This window comes from Oncorhynchus mykiss, chromosome 24 (genome assembly GCF_013265735.2).
Source record: "Oncorhynchus mykiss isolate Arlee chromosome 24, USDA_OmykA_1.1, whole genome shotgun sequence".
NCBI classification, from domain to species: domain Eukaryota; kingdom Metazoa; phylum Chordata; class Actinopteri; order Salmoniformes; family Salmonidae; genus Oncorhynchus; species Oncorhynchus mykiss.
In genome coordinates, this window is record NC_048588.1 from 3022836 (window position 1) to 3039003 (window position 16168).

Genomic DNA, 16168 nt, shown 5'->3' on the forward strand with positions numbered 1-16168 from the left:
AACCCTATGAGGACGTAAGGTAAAGAATGAGGGGGAGAGAAGCGTGTTTCGGCTCTCTTACTACGGATTTGCTAGTTCTACAGTACATCCTTCAAGCTAAAATAACATGCGGTCACAAAACACAAGCACGCGTGCGCGCGCACACAGAGTGCACCCATACAGACCCACAATTCGACCAAACCAATAGAAAATGTTGTGCTAAGCAGGTTATGGCTGGAATGGTTCAAGCGTGGAGAAGAATCAAACTCATTCGCCTACACAGGGCTGAGGAAGCAAAGTCCTGTCCATTGTGCTGTGGAGCTTAAAATGGCTTCCCTGTTCCTGTCACGGCCTTTGGGGAGAGGGGGCAGGACAGAGACCATCCCTATACAGCAAGATGCTATGTGGAGGTGAGGGAGGTGGACATTAGTTCTATAGAAGGGGACGCTCAATAAGAGGGCAACTTACGCACTGATTTGGAAGTCGCTCAGGATTGGAGCATCGACCTGCCATTGACTACATGTAAATACGAAAGAGGGGCAGCAGGGTTCACATGGCACCCAGAGGTGCTCTCATAACAAATCAGGGCACCCCCCCCCCCCCCCCCCCCCCCCCCCCCCCCCCACACACAAAACAACTATTAACATGGACACTTCAAGGGCACTCCCAAGAGTCAGCGTACAATGATTCCAACCCTGATGAGAGGTGTGAAGTGTTGGCCGCTGGCGAAGCTTCAGCCCTAGTCTTTGGGGAAGGAGAGAGCAGAGACAGACATGACACCTGTGTCGAGAGAGGCAGAGAGTCCACGGAGTGGTGAAGCAGAACGAGTCCCTACTACAGGAAATGATGGATAGAGATGAGCACTTAGAAGTGTCTGCCTAGAAGCGTAATGGCTTACATGTTCCTTTTTGGAGGACGGGTAATATATACGGAAGGATAGGAGGGCACACTGGTCACTAGGGCACTAAAGGTTTGGACTCTAGAGGCTGCGGAGTGGTCACTTAGAGGAATGTTGTCCCACACTGGGCGGCTTTGGGAGGGACACTAAGACAAGTTCTGTCCCGGATGCTTGGGTGTGTACTAGGAGCACTATGAGACTAGGAGGGCACAAGGCTTAGGAGTGACCACCAGGAGAGAGGTACAGCCCGCACAAGTGGGCTTCAGAGTGGACACTAGGAGAAGTACTGTTCGCAAAGGGATTGGCTACCAGGAATAAAGTGGGCGTACTAAGGAGTCTTTGAAGTGTGCACTAGGAGTAGTGTTGCCCATATACAGTAATGTTGCAGAGTGTGGCTTAGCCGTAGTTCTGTCCACAGAGCTGTGCAGCCTGGTGCTGTTCACACAGGGGCACGGTGCCGTCCAGATCCTGTCCATCCACGTCCATGTCCATGAGGTTGGGCCTGACCGCGCCGGTGCTGGCACTGCTGTCTCCAGAGCCCAGGGGACTGTCACAGCTGCTGCCCGGGGATGAGCTCAGGGTCCTGGACAGGGAGCCCAGTTTCCAGGGGTCCGGTCGCACCCTGGCTGGGGTGGGCCGAGGCCGGGGGGCGAACTCCAGGGTCTTGGGCCTCTCCAAGGGGCTGATGATGGTCAGGGGCTCCAGGACCGGGACAGGGACAGGCGGAGCGGGGGCCTTGCGGCGGAGGACCCTTGGGAAGAGGCTGGAGGGGTCAGAGAGTCGGGGGATGTCCAGGGTCTCCCTGTAACCTGAGAGAAGAGAGAGAAATACAGATACCAGAGGGAGAGAAGAGGGAGAGAACAGGGGAGAACAATATGAACACTTGGTTAACAGGGATGGGCCATGACAGGCCATGTCTTATTTTAGGTTTAATTGTAACCCCCTTCCCCCCAGTTGGGTCATGTTGGCTGGATGTCCTTTGGGAGGGTGGACCATTCTTGATACACCGGTGCGCCTGGCACCTACTACCATACCCCGTTCAAGGCACTTAAATCTTTTGTCTTGCCCATTCACCCTCTCAATGGCACATATACACAATCCATGTCTCAATTGTACCAAGGCTTACAAATCCTTCTTTAACCTGTCTCCTCCCCTTCCTCTACACTGATTGAAGTGGATTTAACAAGTGACATCCATAAGGGATCATAGCTTTCGCCTGGGTTCCCCTGGTCAGTCTCTGTCATGGAAAGAGCAGGTGTTCCTAATGTTTTGTACACAGTGTATTGCTTCCTTTTCTTCAATTCAATTCAATTAAAGCTCCTAGTGACATCATGCTTTCCCAACACACTCACCTGCATGTAGGGGGAGGGTGGGTGGCCCTGGCGGGGGCGGCATGGGCATGCTGCCGTCCGAGGGGGTCCTGCGGTGCCCTAGGGTTTGGGCGCGGGGGCGTATCGCCCCGTCAGAGGGGGTGCGTCTGTGCCCCCTGTTCATGGTTGCAGACACGTGGGTGGGCGTGAGGGACTGGTTGGGCTCCCTCTTGAAGCTCTCTGCCCTCAGATCCAGGAGGGGGTTAACGGAGGGGACGGGAGGCGCCGCAGGGAGGGAGACGCCCACTCCGGGGGTCAACGCCAAGTCCTCAAGGTCCGAGGGAAGGAGGGATTTGGTGGAGTTGCAGTCTGAGAGGGAGGAGAGGGAGAGGAGGGTGACGGAGGGAGAGGGGTCCGTGCAGGGGAGAGTAGAGTCGCGGCGGCGGGACAGCGAGAGGGACAGGGCGCGGCTCGGGGGAGAGGTGCTGCGACGGAAGCGACCCGTTCGCTGGAAAATGCTGTCCTTTTTCTTGCGCTGCTCCTCTCTAAGGTCCTGCTCGTCCTGTTGGACCTAGACACACACACACATGGAGACTGGTCAGTTCTTACTGGCATCTACCTTACAATCTACGGTTGCATCTTGCCAACTGACACACACTAGAACTTGTAAACTTCCTGGTGTCGAGTGTAAACCCTTATTCAGTGTATAAAGATCATCTCTACAGCAGGTGGCAGGATTCAGGATCTCTTCCCATGGTTTGGGTCATTTTGTCCTTCTGGGTGTGTTACAGACCCATTTCCCTCCCTACAGTACCTGTAGTCTCCCCAGCTGTAGCAGGTCCAGCCCCAGACCTACAGAGGCCAGTAGGGAGGCACAGCCAAGCAGCAGCAGGTCACTCTTCTTCCTCTGGCTGCAGCGCCGCACAGAGTCCTGGTAACCCACCCCGCTCCCCATCCCGGGCCCTGCCCCGCCCAACGAGGGGCCTCCCTCCTCCACAGACCCGTTACTGCTGGGCTCTGGGGGCATCAGAGACCCGGGCGACTCCTCCAGCTCACAGTGCTCCTCTGTCAGAGAGAGAGAGAGAGAGAGAGACAGAAAGATAGAGAAAGAGAGAGAGACAGAAAGATAGAGAAAGAGAGAGAGACAGAAAGAAAGATAGAGAAAGAGAGAGAGACAGAAAGATAGAGAAGGCGAGAGAGACAGAAAGATAGAGAAAGAGAGAGAGACAGAAAGATAGAGAAAGAGAGAGAGAGAGAGAGAGAGAGAGAGAGAGAGAGAGAGAGAGAGTGAGAAGGAGAACAAAGCATTTCAATCAGTCACGAATCCGACAGATTTTGTATCCACGGTATGTTTCGCAACCTCTTTTCTGTTGCAGAAATGGTGATACATGAAGAGACCCACCCATTTCATTGAGGCTAGAGAAGCCGGCGGTCATGGGGGCATGTTTGGGAGACTTGCCCAGATTCGGGGCACTAGAGGACCACACCTTGCATCCGTCGCCCAGCGACTTCAACCTGCAAGACGAAGAAGATTGGGTCAATAGTATTAACTGGTACCATACACCAAACACTAACCAGAATAATGTTCAGAGATGATTCTGACGTGCAAATGAAACAAATCTGAAAGGGTAGCAGGCAGGTAAGGGAATGGGGCTATCAAGGGGCTGTTTTTGGACCATGACTGTTACCTGTCCTCTCCGCCCAGTCTCTCTCTCTGGAGGGTGGAGCTGGGGCCCCAGGTGCGTCCCTTCTTTTTGCTAGCTGCCAGGTCCTCCTTCTTACACACGGCACTGCGGCCCCACGTTTTACTGCCATCGCTGGGCGTCACTGAGGGGCTCAATAACACAGTTATTGTCATTACAACACCACACATCATCAACAAACTCCCGTTGTGCCGTGAGCATAACAAAATGCAGTTCTATCCACTTGAATACCAGATCTAGGGAGGGAATCCACAACATTGGTTTGAATTATATTGAGACAATGCCATCCCCCACAATTGAATAACCGGTGTTAACTTTTTGGTGTGTCCTCGGTCCTCCAGTCCCCCTCAACCCCTGTCCCTGTCTCCCCCGCAGATCAACTCACGTCGTATGGCCCTGAGGCGGGGTATGACCCCTGGGCTGGCTGGAGGTGTGGTGCTCTCATTGCCCTGGGGCTTCCTCTTATCCACGCTCGGAGACGCCTGCACTGTGATCTTATGCTCAAAACCTGTGTACATACACAACAGGGAGGGATTACAGTCAAATGATTGGCAGCAAGAATTCCGGTAACTTTCCACCAAATTGCTTGGTTTCACAGAAATCCTGGTTGGAAGATTCCCGGAATCCGTGAACCCTCCAACCGGTCTTTCTTAAAAAGCTGTGGATTTTGGGAAAGTTACTGTAATTTTGCAATCCTAATAAGGATAGAAAGAAAAAAGAATGATGCCCTATTCAAGTAATAGGATAAGTGCTTGGGTGCAATACCCTCCATCACACACCAGAGGGCAGACTGATGCTGTTGCTATCTCTGCCCAGCTTGAGCAGTCTGCTCTTCTTGAAGTGGCCCTTGCGCTTCTTGACCCTGGGCTTCTCCTGGTACATCTGGTGGATGATGATGTTGAGTTCACGCTCCACGATATCGATCTCTCTCTCAGCCAGCTCCTGCTCTCTCCTCCTCAGCTGCTCCTCCTGCTCCCTCTGCTCCTCGGCCGCACGAGCCAACGCCTCCTCCCAGGAACGCAACTCCTACAGGAGAGGAGAGGGGAATATAAAACAAAATGTAGATGTGGTGTTACAACAACATAACACCCTGTCGAGGATCATTCACGTTGCCAAGGCAACGGCACTTTCCCACTTGCACTTTGTGGGGGATGTTGACAACATACCCACGTGACCGTGGGGGCTCTTCTCACCTTCTCCTTGGCCCTGAGCTCGTCAAACATCTGCTGGATCTCCAGCCTCCAGTCCTCCTGCAGAGAGTGGAAGGACTCCAGGGGCATCTGAAACATGGCCGACTGTTCGATGGCCAGCAGCCGCATGAGGATACTAGTGAAGGACGGGCGACTGTGGGGGTTAGGGCTCCAGCACTCTGGGGATGGGGAGAGGAGTCAATATGGCTTAAATGTACACTACCGTTCAAAAGTTTTGGGGTCACTTAGAAATGTCCTTGTTTTTGAAAGAAAAGCAAATATTCTGTCCATTAAAATAACATCAAATTGATCAGAAATACAGTACAGACATTGCTAATGTTGTAATTTACTATTGTGGCTAAAAACGGCAGAAATTTTATGGATTATCTACATAGGTGTACAGAGGCCCATTATCAGCAACCATCACTCCTGTGTTCCAGTGGCACGTTGTGTTAGCTAATCCAAGTTTATAATTTTAAAAGGCTAATTGATCATTAGAAAACCCTTTTGCAATTATGTTAGCACAGCTGAAAACTGTTGTGATGATTAAAGAGACAATAAAGCTGGCCTTCTTTAGACTAGTTGAGTATCTGGAGCATCAGCATTTGTGGGTTCGATTACAGGCTCAAAATGGCCAGAAACAAATAATTTTCTTCTGAAACTCATCAGTCTATTCTTGTTCTGAGAAATGAAGGGTATTCCATGTGAGAAATTGCCAAGAAACTGAAGATCTCGTACCGAGCTGTGTACTACCCCTTCACAGAACAGCGCTAACACGCTCTAACCAGAATAGAAGGAGGAGTGGGAGGCCCCGGTGCACAACTGAGCAAGAGGACAAATGAAGCTGCTAGTTGAGGACTTGTGAGGCGTCTGTTTCTCAAACTAAACACTCTAATGAACCTGTCCTCTTGCTCAATTGTGCACCGCGGCCTCCCCCTCCTCTTTCTACTCTGGTTAGAGCCAGTTTGCGCTGTTCTGTGTAGGGAGTAGTACACAGCGTTGTTCCGAGATCTTCAGTTTCTTGGCAATTTCTTGCATGGAATAGCCTTCATTTCTCAGAACAAGAATAAACTGACGAGTGTCAGTAGAAAGGTTTTTGTTTCTGGCCATTTTGAGCCTGTAATCGAACCCACAAATGCTGATGCTCCAGATACTCAACTAGTCTAAAGAAGGCCAGTTTTCAGCTGTGCTAACATAATTGCATAAGGGTTTTCTAATGATCAATGAGCCTTTTAAAATGAATAACTTGGATTAGCTAACAGAACGTGCCATTGGAACACAGGCGTGATGGTTGCTGATAATGGGCCTCTGTATGTAGATATTCCATTAAAAAGCAGCCGTTTCCAGCTACAACAGTCATTTACAACATTAACAATGTCCACACTGTATTTATGATCAATTTGAAGTCATTTTAATGGACAGAAAATGTGCTTCTCTTTCAAAAAACAAGAACATTTCTAAGTGGCCCCAAACTTTTGAACGGTAGTGTAAATTCTCAAAATAACCAAGTACAGTGGTTGTCTTCTAGATGTACACGTCTCCCCACCACCTACACCACTGAACAGACCCCATTGCTATGTAGCACCAATTGCCCTCAGATCCCAAACCATTGTTTATAGACAGACAGATGATATTTCAAGTCCAAGGATGGGCTGAAGTAAAAGAGAGAGGAGATGAAAGAGGGGAGAGAGAGCAGTAAAAACAGAGAGCGGACACGGTAGAGGGGTGACAAAGGAGAGATTAAAGGATGAACGGGGATAAGACAAAGGAGAGGGAGAGAGGGATGAAGCGAGAAAGAGCTTTAGGAATAGTGGAGAGAGAAGTGGAGCAAGAGCCTACGAAATCGCCAGTTGGCTGACTGGGAGGGGAACCTACAGTAGTCTCACTCTGACCACCAACAATAATAGACTGACAGGCTGACAGGAAGCCATCTTGGTTCTAATCAATAGGTGAAATTGGGCTGACAGGAAGCCATCTTGGTTCTTACCAGCCAGCAGGAGTGCGAAGGGCTCGGGGCAGGTGGAGGGGACGGGCAGGGTCAGTTTGTTCATGGCCACTCCGTACGCCACGGCCAGCGCATCTATCTCACGGTACGGAACCTCTCCTGTTAGCAGCTCCCATAGCAGCACCCCGAAACTGAGAGGGGGGGTACAGCTTCAAATCACTGGCACTGGTCATGATTGTACAGGCTATTAATATATTAACTTAACACAAACTTTATGTTACCTACTAAACTCAGCAAAAAAAGAAACATCCCTTTTTCAGGACCCTCTTTCCAAGATAATTTGTAAAAATCCAAATAACTTCACAGATCTTCATTGTAAAGGGTTTGAACTCTGTTTCCCCATGCTTGTTCAATGAACCATAAACAATTAATAAACATGCACCTGTGGAAAGGTCGTTAAGACACTAACATATGCTGCAAGGAGGCATGAGGACTGCAGATGTGGCCAGGGCAATAAATTGCAATGTCCGTACTGTGAGACGCCTAAGACAGTGCTACAGGGAGACAGGACAGACAGCTGATCGTCCTCGCAGTGGCAGACCACATGTAACAACACCTGCACAGGATCGGTACAGCCGAACATCACACCTGCGGGACAGGTACAGGATGACAACAACAACTGCCTGAGTTACACCAGGAACGCACAATCCCTCCATCAGTGCTCAGACTGTCCTCAATAGGCTGAGAGAGGCTGAAATGAGCGCTTGTAGGCCTGGTGTAAGGCAGGTCCTCACCAGACATCACAGGCAACAATGGGCACAAACCCACCGTCGCTGGACCAGACAGGACTGGCAAAAAGTGCTCTTCAATGACAAGTCGCGGTTTTGTCTCACCAGAGGTGTTGGATCGGAGGGTGAAGGCTAGGGCCATTCCCCACAAGATATGTCCGCAGGTGCCTTGGTGGAAGAGTGGGGTAACATCGCACAGTAAGAACTGGCAAATCTGGTGCAGTCCATGAGGAGGAGATGCACTGCAGTACTTAATACAGCTGGTGGCCACACCAGATACGGACTGTTACTTTTGATTTTGACCCCCCATTTGTTCAGGGACACATTATTCCATTTCTGTTAGTCACATGTCTGTGGAACTCGTTCAGTTTTTATGTCTCGGTTGTTGAATCTTGTTATGTTCATGGAAATATTTACACATGTTAAGTTTGCGGAAAATAGACGCAGTTGACAGTGAGAGAACGTTTCTTTTTCTTTTTTTTTGCTGAGTTTATATATTGAGGAAGTAAATTTCCCTGAGGGTATGAATAGTTGAATTATTGAAAGAACAAGGACACTAGCCACTGACTGTGGGTGTTGCACGTGCACCGTGCTGTGTGTACGACATGTCCCACAGTAACAACAAACGGTACAGTTTACATGAGTGTTGTACCTCCAGACGTCGCTGCTCTTGGAGAACAGGGAGAGTTTGATGACCTCGGGGGCCATCCAGGCGTAGGTGCCCGCCGCGCTCATCTTGGTGGTCTGGTGCCACTCCCGTGCCAGGCCAAAATCTGTGATCTTCAGGGTCCTGCCACCCAGATCCTCCCTCTCAATGGGCTCCAGGATCAAGACTGAAGAGAAAGAGGGAGGAAGGTGGCGAGGAGAGAAGAGCGAGGGGGAAGGGGTGAGGGGGAAAGAGCGATGGAGAGACGGGAGAGAGGAACAGAAAGAGAGAGATGGGTCGAGTTTGATTGGAGGAGTAAAGGTACAGTGTACGTCATGCAGACCACGAGCTGTACTACAACCTGTCCTTCAGCAGAGGCCCTTATCCAAAGCACTTTAAACAGCACACCCTACCATCACATACATAGATAGAAGGTGTGGTTATTGACAAAAGCAATTCAGGTTAAGTGTGTGGTTCAAGGGCAGTGCAACCTGGGGATTATTAGCCAGTATCTGACCCTAGTCACCTGGCCATATTCCTCTAATAGGCTGTAGGCCATATCTGTCATCAACCTGTATTTTCCTCAGGTCTACACTCAATATATAGCACTATTGGCTAAAGGTATGGTCACATCAGTGTTCAGGTCTCTGCCTCACCGACGTTATGCACTATACCCAGCACCTCCGTTTTGAGAATTTCCACACAACGAAGCAATCATTCCAAAGTCTCTAGGTGACTTGGGTGAGTCGCTTTTCCCCCTGTTGGACTCCCAGCGTTGGCCTATCAACAATCTCCTGTCCTCTCTTCTCCCTGCACTTCCTCCTCCATTTCCGCGTGAGGGCTGGCTATGGAAATATCTGGAGTGTACACTGTCCACAGTGCTGGGAGGGAGGGAGGGAGGGAGGGAGGAGGGGGTTTGCACTTGCTTATCTACAGGCGTATGCAAAGGGAGGCGGAGAGAGGCACAGCACACAGCGAAGTCTTTGTTTAGACGCACACACACACACACACACACACACACACACACACACACACACACACACACACACACACACACACACACACACACACACAGAGAGAGAGAGAGAGAGAGAGAGACCTGGCTCACGTGACACAGGTGTGCCTCTAAGATTCATTATTGTGCTGACAGGCAGCTAATGTCCAAACACACACAACTAAAAGGTCATGTCAAGTACAGTACATACAGTCTATATTGAGTCTTCAACTGTTCAAGGCATGACTATATATTGTGCTTTTGTTAATCTCCCGATGGCTCCACTCTTCATCAAATACCATTCTCACATTTTATTTCAGGTCAATCAACAATGTTCTGGGTTCAATGGCATGATGACATACTGTATATGTCACAAGAGCACTTAGGCAATATTGCCTGTCTGTCGGTCAACATGCACATTGGTGTTTGTGCGTTTGTGCGAGTGTATGTGTGTGCATGTGTTCTTCATGTGCTTGTTATGTTTCACATGCGTGTGTGTGTGTGTAGCTTCCACCCAAGTCTCATCTGAGGGACAGGGAATAGGGGATGGCTGCTGACATTGATAATAAGCCATTGTCATCCCCCAGCTCTCTTTTTCTATTTCAATACCAACTGTCTCTCTCCCTGTGAGGGACAGTTGTCTTCCCATTGCTGGATGGGCCTTGTGTGTTTGTGTGTGCGTGTGTGTGCGTGTGCGTGTGTGTGTATGTGTGTGTGTGTGTGTGTGCGTGCGTGTGTGCTTGCGTGCGTGCGTGTGTGTGTGCGTGCGTGTGCGTGTGTGTGTGTGCCTATGAAAGATGGAGAGAGAGTAAGAGAGAAAGAGAGAGAGAAAGAGAGTGAATGAGTGAGTGAGTGAGTGAGAGAGAGAGAGAGAGAGAGAGAGAGAAAGAGAGAGAGAGAGAGAGAGAGAGAGAGCGAGAGGGAGAGGGAGAGGGAGAGGGAGAGAGAGGGAGAGGGAGAGGGAGAGGGAGAGAGCGAGAGGGAGCGAGGCACGAATGTGTCTGTTTGCATGTGAAACTGAGGGTGTGTCTGTGTCTGTCAGAGTCCATAAATGTGTGTGTTTGACTTAACACAGCATTGCTTTTGGTGTCTGACTACAGTATGTGCGCTGTACGTCACAGTGTGCACACAGGTGGGGCGTGCTAGTGTTTGTGTCTGTGTATCTCAGTGGAGCTTGAGAGAGAGAGAGAGACAGAGACAGAGACAGAGACAGAGACAGAGACAGAGACAGAGACAGAGAGAGAGAGAGAGAGAGAGAGAGAGAGAGAGAGAGAGAGAGAGAGAGAGAGAGAGAGAGAGAGAGAGATCATGTTTACAGATATCTGTGATCAAAGCAGAGGCACCTGCTCTCCACTAGCTCTCATGTTGTCCCCATGTCTTCCGCTCCAGCACAACTCTTCACAGCGTAAGCATACTAACAGCTTATACAAATACTGAAGTATTTACACTTCTACTGTAGTGAAACTTGAAAAACAACACAGCGCTGTTCCTGTTCATACATATTATTCACTAAGTGGTAAAGTATTCACGTCCTGCATGGCAATAATGTCGACATCAGTTACTGGCACCCAGAAAAAGACTAAGTGCCATCAACATTTTTCTAGTGCCCATTACCTTCCTCCGCCACAGCCCAGACCTGAACCACCCCTTTGTTCTTTCCCTTGATCCCTCCTTCCCTCCACCCCCCATCCCCAGCCACTGGACCCTGACCCTCATCGGAGAGCAGAGGAATGCTGTGAGTCAATCTTTACACAGAGGCCTGATAAAGGCTAACCGTGGAGACTTAACCTTAGTGATCAGCCTTTAAAGGGGGCCATCTGCCATTTCTACATGGAGGGTCATTCTTTGCATCCATAGCTCTGTCTATGAATTTGAGAGTGGTTACATTTCTCCAGCCCCGTCCCTCCAGCCCCGTCAGCTGTTTACCAAAACGGAGAGAGTGCTTTGTTAAGGTTAGTCATGACAACAGGTTATGTTAAGTACAGGTGGCTGATACACACTGGAGGTGGAAGGGAGTTTGAGAAAAGTCCAAACGTTTAAGGCTGTACTATTATTATGTAGCAGTGTTTTTTATTTTATATTTATTTCACCTTTATTTAACCTGGTGGGCTATTTGAGAACAAGCTCTCATTTGCAACTGCGACCTGGCCAAGATAAAGCAAAGCAGTTTGACACGTACAACAACAGTTACACATTGAATAAACAAAGATACAATCAATAATACAGTAGAATAGTCTATATACAGCATGTGCATATGAGGTAGGATAAGAGAGGTAAGGCAATAAATAGGCCATGGTGGCGAAGTAATTTGTCACGGTTTTCTTGATGAGAAGGAGAGTCGGACCAAAATGCGGCGTGTAGATTACGATCCATGTTTATTGACTATAGCAACATGAATCTAAATACAAACAGTGCAAAATAATAAACGTAATGAAAACCGAAACAGCCTACACTGGTGCAAACTAACACTAAGGACAGGAACAATCACCCACAAACACACAGTGAAACCCAGGCTACCTAAATATGGTTCCCAATCAGAGACAATGACGAACACCTGCCTCTGACTGAGAACCATATCAGGCTGAACATAGAAATAGACAAACAAGACATGAAACATAGAATACCCACTCAGATCACACCCTGACCAATCAAAACATAGAAAATACAAAGTAAACTATGGTCAGGGCGTGACAGTACCCCCCCCCCCAAGGTGCGGACTCCGGCCGCAAAACCTGAACCTATAGGGGAGGGTCTGGGTGGGCATCTGTCCGCGGTGGCGGCTCTGGCACTGGACGTGGACCACACTCCATGACAGTTTTAATCCCCCTCCTAAACGTCCCTAAATAGGTTACCCACCACAATGATAACATGGGACAGAGGGACAGCTCGGGACAGAGGTAACTCGGGACAGATGGGTAGCTCAGCACTGAGAAGAAGCCCAGCACTGAGAAGAAGCCCAGGCAGGTAGTAGAAACTACCAGAACCTGGCTGGCTGGCGGTTTCAGCAGATCCTGGTCGACTGGCGGATCTGGGAGAATCTGGTCGACTGGCGGATCTGGGAGAATCTGGTCGACTGGCGGATCTGGGAGAATCTGGTCGACTGGCGGATCTGGAAGAGTCTGGACGACTGGCAGATCTGGAAGAGTCTGGTCGACTGGCAGATCTGGAAGAGTCTGGTCGACTGGCAGATCTGGAAGAGTCTGGTCGACTGGCAGATCTGGAAGAGTCTGGTCGACTGGCAGATCTGGAAGAGTCTGGTCGACTGGCAGATCTGGAAGAGTCTGGTCGACTGGCAGATCTGGAAGAGTCTGGTCGACTGGCAGATCTGGAAGAGTCTGGTCGACTGGCAGATCTGGAAGAGTCTGGTCGACTGGCAGATCTGGAAGAGTCTGGACGACTGGCAGATCTGGAAGAGTCTGGACGACTGGCAGATCTGGAAGAGTCTGGACGACTGGCAGATCTGGAAGAGTCTGGACGACTGGCAGATCTGGAAGAGTCTGGACGACTGGCAGATCTGGAAGAGTCTGGACGACTGGCAGATCTGGAAGAGTCTGGACGACTGGCAGATCTGGAAGAGTCTGGTCGACGGGCAGATCTGGAAGAGTCTGGTCGAATGGCAGATCTGGAAGAGTCTGGTCGACCGGCAGCTCTGGAAGAGTCTGGTCGACCGGCAGATCTGGGAGAGTCTGGTCGACCGGCAGATCTGGGAGAGTCTGGTCGACCGGCAGATCTGGGAGAGTCTGGTCGACCGGCAGATCTGGGAGAGTCTGGTCGACCGGCAGATCTGGGAGAGTCTGGTCGACCGGCAGATCTGGGAGAGTCTGGTCGACCGGCAGATCTGGGAGAGTCTGGTCGACCGGCAGATCTGGGAGAGTCTGGTCGACCGGCAGCTCTGGAAGAGTCTGGTCGACCGGCAGATCTGGGAGAGTCTGGTCGACCGGCAGATCTGGGAGAGTCTGGTCGACCGGCAGATCTGGGAGAGTCTGGTCGACCGGCAGATCTGGGAGAGTCTGGTCGACCGGCAGATCTGGGAGAGTCTGGTCGACCGGCAGATCTGGGAGAGTCTGGTCGACCGGCAGATCTGGCTGCTCCATGCTGACTGGCTGCTCAATGCTGACTGGCAGCTCTGGCTGCTCCATGCTGACTGGCTGCTCCATGCTGACTGGCGGCTCTGGCTGCTCCATACTGACTGGCAGCTCCATGCCGACTGGCAGCTCCAGCTGCTCCATGCTGACTGGCTGCTCAATGCTGACTGGCGGCCCTGGCTGCTCCATGCTAACTGGCAGCTCTGGCAGCTCCTTGCAGACTGGCAGCTCTGGCGGCTCCTTGCAGACTGGCAGCTTTTGCGGCATCCTGCAGACAGGCAGCTCTGGCGGCTCCTTGGAGACTGGCAGCTCCATGCAGACTGACAGCTCCTTGCAGGCTGGCAGCTCCTTGCAGGCTGGCAGCTCCTTGCAGACTGGCAGCTCCTTGCAGACTGGCAGCTCTGGCTGCTTCATGTAGACTGACAGCTCTGGCTGCTCCTTGCAAACTGACAGCTCGGGCTGCTTCATGCAGACGGACAGCTCAGGCTGCTCCATGCAGACTGACAGCTCAGGCTGCTCCATGCAGACTGACAGCTCCTTGCAGGCTGGCAGCTCCTTGCAGACTGGCAGCTCCTTGCAGACTGGCAGCTCCTTGCAGGCTGGCAGCTCCTTGCAGGCTGGCAGCTTTAGCGGCATCCTGCAGACAGGCAGCTCTGGCGGCTCCTTGCAAACTGGCAGCTCCTTGCAGGCTGGCAGCTCCTTGCAGGCTGGCAGCTCCTTGCAGACTGGCAGCTCCTTGCAGACTGGCAGCTCCTTGCAGACTGGCAGCTCCTTGCAGACTGGCAGCTCTGGCTGCTTCATGTAGACTGAGAGTTCTGGCTGCTCCTTGCAAACTGACAGCTCAGGCTGCTCCATGCAGACGGACAGCTCAGGCTGCTCCATGCAGACTGACAGCTCAGGCTGCTCCATGCAGACTGACAGCTCAGGCTGCTCCATGCAGACTGACAGCTCAGGCTGCTCCATGCAGACTGACAGCTCCTTGCAGACTGGCAGCTCCTTGCAGACTGGCAGCTCCTTGCAGACTGGCAGCTCGGGCTGCTTCATGCAGACTGGCAGTTCTGGCTGCGCTGAACAGGCGGGAGACTCCGACAGCGCAGGAGAGGAGAGAGGCTCCGGCTGCGCTGAACAGGCGGGAGATTCCGGCAGCGCAGGAGAGCAGAAAGGCTCTGGCTGCGCTGAACAGGCGGGAGACTCCGGCAGCGCAGGAGAGTAGAAAGGTTCTGGCTGCGCTGAACAGTCGGGAGACTCCGATAGCGCAGTAGAGAAGAGAGGCTCTGGCTGCGCTGAACAGGCGGGAGACTCCGGCAGCGCATGAGATGAGAGAGGCTCTGGCTGCGCTGAACAGGCGAGGCGCACTGTAGGCCTGATGCATAGTGCTGGCACAGGACGTGCAAGGCTAGGGATGGGCACAGGAGGCCTGATGCGTGAGACTGGAACCAACTTCACCAGCCGACTAAAACGGACCTCAGGACGAGTATGGAGCGCTAACCCAGGTGCCATCAAATCCCTGACACGTTCCGTCAGGCGAATTCTATGCAAAATGCACCAACACAGCAACTCCCTCATTTCTCTCTCCTCCAATTTCCCCATTAACTCCTTCACAGTCTCTGTTTCACTCACCTCCAACACCGGCTCTGGTTCTGCTCTCCTCCTTGGCTCCTCACGATAAACAGGGAGAGTTGGCTCAGGTCTGGCTCCTGACTCTGCCACACTCTCCCTGAGCCCCCCCCCAAGAAATTTTTGGGGCTGACTATGGGGCCTCCGTCCGCGCCGCCTTGCTTGCTTCGCAAACTCCATTCTCCTATATCCTTCCGCGCACTGCTCCATCGAATCCCAGGCGGGCTCCGGCACTCTCCCTGGGTCGGCCGCCCACCTGTCGATCTCCTCCCAAGTCGTATACTCCATACTGCACTCCTCTTTGGGCTGCTCCTGTTGTTTCTTCTCCCGCTGCACCTTTGGGCGGCTACACTCCCCTGGTTTAGCCCAGGGTCCTCTCCCGTCGAGGATTTCCTCCCATGTCCAGAAATCCTTATTGCGCTGCTCCTGCCTGTTGACACGCTGCTTGGTCCTTTTGTGGTGGGTGATTCTGTCACAGTTTTCTTGATGAGAAGGAGAGTCGGACCAAAATGCGGCGTGTAGATTACGATCCATGTTTATTGACTATAGCAACATGAATCTAAATACAAACAGTGCAAAATAATAAACGTAATGAAAACCGAAACAGCCTACACTGGTGCAAACTAACACTAAGGACAGGAACAATCACCCACAAACACACAGTGAAACCCAGGCTACCTAAATATGGTTCCCAATCAGAGACAATGACGAACACCTGCCTCTGACTGAGAACCATATCAGGCTGAACATAGAAATAGACAAACAAGACATGAAACATAGAATACCCACTCAGATCACACCCTGACCAATCAAAACATAGAAAATACAAAGTAAACTATGGTCAGGGCGTGACATAATTACAATATAGCAATTAAACACTGGAATGGTAGGGTGTGCAGAAGATGAATGTGCAAGTAGAGATACTGGGGTGCAAAGGAGCAAGATAAATAAATAAATACAGTATGGGGATGAGGTAGATTGGATGGGCTATTTACAGATGAGCTATGTACAGG

At 51.1% G+C, this 16168-nt stretch overlaps 1 protein-coding gene across 1 annotated transcript in view; it reads right to left on the minus strand.

Annotated features, from left to right (window-relative positions):
• Positions 1-579: 579 nt before the first annotated feature.
• The window catches only part of map3k10 (mitogen-activated protein kinase kinase kinase 10), a 44692-nt gene continuing 29103 nt past the window's right edge, over positions 580-16168 (minus strand). Inside the window, exons 2-11 of the mRNA XM_036961425.1 lie at positions 8466-8646; positions 7068-7216; positions 5084-5259; positions 4670-4916; positions 4276-4398; positions 3876-4014; positions 3590-3702; positions 3002-3252; positions 2230-2758; positions 580-1686 (exon numbers count right to left, since the gene is read on the minus strand). Of these exons, the coding sequence (XP_036817320.1) occupies positions 1274-1686; positions 2230-2758; positions 3002-3252; positions 3590-3702; positions 3876-4014; positions 4276-4398; positions 4670-4916; positions 5084-5259; positions 7068-7216; positions 8466-8646 (2321 nt within the window). The 3' untranslated portion in view covers positions 580-1273. The remainder of the gene's footprint in view (positions 1687-2229; positions 2759-3001; positions 3253-3589; positions 3703-3875; positions 4015-4275; positions 4399-4669; positions 4917-5083; positions 5260-7067; positions 7217-8465; positions 8647-16168) is intronic.